General features: G+C 41.0%; 1 protein-coding gene across 1 annotated transcript in view; it reads right to left on the bottom strand.

The window, feature by feature from the left end:
• Positions 1–1597: 1597 nt before the first annotated feature.
• Positions 1598–3806, bottom strand: part of LOC106961501 (ankyrin repeat domain-containing protein 27-like) — a 28687-nt gene continuing 26478 nt past the window's right edge. Inside the window, exons 11-12 of the mRNA XM_015055274.1 lie at positions 2045–2177; positions 1598–1941 (exon numbers count right to left, since the gene is read on the bottom strand). Coding sequence (XP_014910760.1) covers positions 1759–1941; positions 2045–2177 — 316 coding nt within the window. The 3' untranslated portion in view covers positions 1598–1758. The remainder of the gene's footprint in view (positions 1942–2044; positions 2178–3806) is intronic.

Below are 3806 nucleotides of genomic sequence, written 5' to 3'. Positions count from 1 at the left end.
AGACAACGCCCCCGATTGGGCGCAGTGAGGTTGCTGATTGATGAGGCTAAGAGCTAGCTGCGAGCTGGGATATGCAGAAGTGTGCGAAGCAGTCAGATGGCGATGTTCACCCATCGGTTAACAAGGAAAGACAATTCGTGGGACCGGGCGAGTCCCCGATGAGGCGAGCAGGGAAGAACCGGAAGATTCCCAGCTTTTTGTCACTAATGGAGGCCGAAGGAAGGCACAATGGGGACAGTTAGATCGGAGTGGAGATGCTGAAAGTCTAGGAGCGCGATGGCAGCTGAGGGGATGATCATAGGATCTAGTCCATGAGAGCAGGGAAGGACGATCGGAGGGTACTTCTGTGAGCTGGATCGATGACAGAGGGACCTGGATCACGGAAGGAGGTGAGGCAGATGAACTAGCTGGCTGAATGTCAAGGAGGTAAGAGAAGCGCACGTAAGCTGGAAGCAGGCTGAAAAGCTGAAGAGCCTGGCTTTGTTGGTGCTTTTGAAGGAACTCTTGCGAGGTAATTGGCTGGAGTGGCTGCTCGCCCGTGCTTGTTGATTGAAGCGTGGGCGTGGTAGTAGAAGTGGCCAACAAGTTGATTGGAGTTTTCCCAGCTTGAATTTACACTTTTAAGCTTCCATTTTATAACCCAGTTTTTCTGCATGAGCGGCGAGTAGACTGTGAGATTATCAAACATTTTGCATAGTTATCTTAGCTACAAACTACTGTTTGCCTCCTTTTCACTAGCATTTAATGAATTAAGAAAAAAATTAACATATTCATATATACTCATATACTTGTCCCTTGTACCCTTTACCACTTAACAACAGATGTCAGTCAGCAGCAGCTCTAACCCACGTCCCTCCTGACCTGTTCTCTTCTGAGTGAAATTAAAGCTGCAGTATGTCACTTATTTATCAATATTTTTTTCACATATTTGTTAAAACTGTCATTATGTTGTGACAGTATGATATGAGAAGTAATCTGTGAAAAATCTATTTTCTCTGCCTAGAAACAGTCAGTGGCAGGAGAGTTTTAGTGCTGTCAATCACAATCTCATGTGGTGCTGCTCATCCTTCCTCCCCCTCGATTTGTGCTGTGCTGCTGCTAGCATAGCACAGAATTGTGCAGATTCAAACTGTGAATGCTCAGTTCAGTTAGCATAGCTACCAATGATGGCAGATAAACAGTTTCTTGTAATGATAAGTTGTTTCTCCACCATTAACACATTTAACAGTGAGTGAATGAGGCTAATTGACAGTGCTAAGATCGTCCTACTGGTTCTGATTGGTTGTTTTGGTCAGAACGGTGCATTACTTTAACCAGTAATTCAGGAAGGAGATGGAGGAGATTGATTGTTTTCACAGATTATCTGTCTCATAACAAACTGCTACGACATCGTGGCAGCTTTAACAAATATGGAGAAAACATATTTTTTATTAAAGCTATGTACTGCACCTGGAATAAAATGCAACTACATAGCATTTTTGAGAAGTTTCGATTGTTTTATGTGTAGTTGCACATTGCCCCTGACTGTTGCTCATGGGGTGATATTTCAGTAATCTAAAACTAATAGAAAAAATTTAAGCAACCTACTTGCATAATCGATGTTAAATTCATGAGCAGTAAATATTGTGCTAATTATCAGTATGGAACCAAAGAGAGCAAGGCAGATGAAAGCCTTTAAAATTATGATGCTTTTTATGGGCCAAATAGACTCAAAAAATTGTAACAGCAGCTGCACGGGGGTCCCAAACTAATTTTTTGTCAGGGGGCCCACAATTCCTGGCAGCACCTCTGCCCTGCAGAAAGGACAGGTGGGTTGAGGGAAGCAGAAGCCGGACTGCTCCAGCTTACTTCAAACAGGCGGAGGACGGGAGCGGCCACGTTCTGAGTCAGCAGACTCATCCTTTCCTTGAATAGAGCTTTGTCTCTAAGTTCACCCGTGACCTAAGAGCAAGAGACAAAAAAAAAAAAAGACAATAACTGCAACCCTCTCGGAACTGTATCGGATCTGCCAAGATCCGACATGCCGTTGCAGAGTGTGTCTCACAGAGCACGTGTTCTGCAGCTTCCCCAGATTGATGAACTCCACTGCTGCCTCGAACGTGCTCAGGCAGTAGCTGAGCTCATCTTTGCTGGAGTTACTGAAGCAGAAGTTCCTCATGTAGCTCAGGTTGGCCATCCTGAAACACACAACAGTTTAACAATCAGCCTGCAGAGCTAGAAAACACATTATCTGTATCACATGCAAGTTTAAATGATGCTCAAACAATGCAGTTTTATAATCTTTACTAATGTAATAAATTAAGTTACTATCTTCACATACAGTAGGACTCTAGAGAAGAGAAACTGAAAGCCCAAATAAAACCCGACACTAACATCAAACCTACAAGTTTGACAGGGTCCATCTAAGAGCCAGTATTATGCGTTTGTCATCCACATAATGTCATTTTATAGTACAATGAAGTAACTATGTTATTTTTAGTTGTAAAAATGTGATATATATCAAATATGACTTGATAGGAATTTGATGTCATAATTTAACACTTTGAAATTGGGCTTCTGACTCTTTAAGAAACTCTTGCTCTTTTCAACAATCCACCTCCAGGAAATAACCAAAACATCAGGGTTATTAACCTTTTAACAAGGTTTTTATCAGCTTTGTACTGAGAAATAGCTCCTATAATGAGCTCAGCTGATGCGCAGTTCGATCAGCTGTTTTCAATCAGCTGACGAGCTGTTGCTCATCTGAAGGAGCTGAATGGTGGGAATGAGGTGTGAGGGGCGTTCTGTAATGTAGAAGCTTGGAAACTACAGTTCTGAGGACAAGCTTTGTCCCTGAATGCATCGCTGGATACCCTGTAAGCCAGGGGTGTCAAACTCATTTTGGTTTAGGGGCCGCATACAGCTTAATCTGATCTGCAGGGGGCCACACAAGCAAACTCATTGCAAAATTAAATAGAACCAATAAAAGTGGACTTGTTGTTGATTTTTATATTAAATGAATTTCACTTTTACAAAATATATTATGAATAATCTCAGTTTTTAAGAAAGGTATCTGCACTGCAATTTCAACAAAACTTTTACTCAGTTAAGCATTTATTTAAGTGCATTATGCATAAGAACTGATCTCAGTGATTGTTGCAAAACATTTATTCACAGTTTTTGGAACTTAAAAACACTGTCCTGCATCACAAAATACAACAGACAAAAATTAAGAAAAGATTTAAAATCAATTTTCAACATCTGGGAAGCAATTTGAACAAATATGAGGTTGCCAGGGCCAAAATAAAAAGCTGGTAAAGCATAGAATCGAACTTGTTTAGAGGACCTGAAGCTCAGTGCTGCCATCTGCTGTTAGTTCCGCTGCAGTGTTGCATCATGTTGTGTGCTCTGAATAAAACACAGCGCCCCTCGTGGACAGTATAGGAACTGCAGATTTTCAATTAAACGAAGTATATGTTTTTTCATGAATAATGATAATGCATTTAGCCCCCGGGCCGGACTAAATCGTTCGGCCCGGGGGCCGAACGATTGACACCCCTTTGACACCCCTGCTCTAAGCGTTCTGCACAGCTGAATGGTTGTCATGGAGATTAAAGGATTGCTTAAACACGCAAGAATCAAGAATCCAGGTATGTTTGAGAGAATATTATTGTAACATAATGTAAAGCTCAGAGAAGTTAACTTTACATAAATCATTACAATGTAAAGCTCAAAACTTTTATGTAAAGTTGATTTATGTAAGTCAACTTCACATAAATCATTATGTAAAGTTGACTTCTCTGAGCTTTACATTATGTTACAATAAT

This window comes from Poecilia latipinna, unplaced genomic scaffold (genome assembly GCF_001443285.1).
Source record: "Poecilia latipinna isolate Pla-1442-1.1 unplaced genomic scaffold, P_latipinna-1.0 Scaffold1306, whole genome shotgun sequence".
In the NCBI taxonomy this organism is placed as follows: Eukaryota; Metazoa; Chordata; class Actinopteri; order Cyprinodontiformes; family Poeciliidae; genus Poecilia; species Poecilia latipinna.
This window is presented reverse-complemented; position numbering and strand designations above follow the sequence as displayed.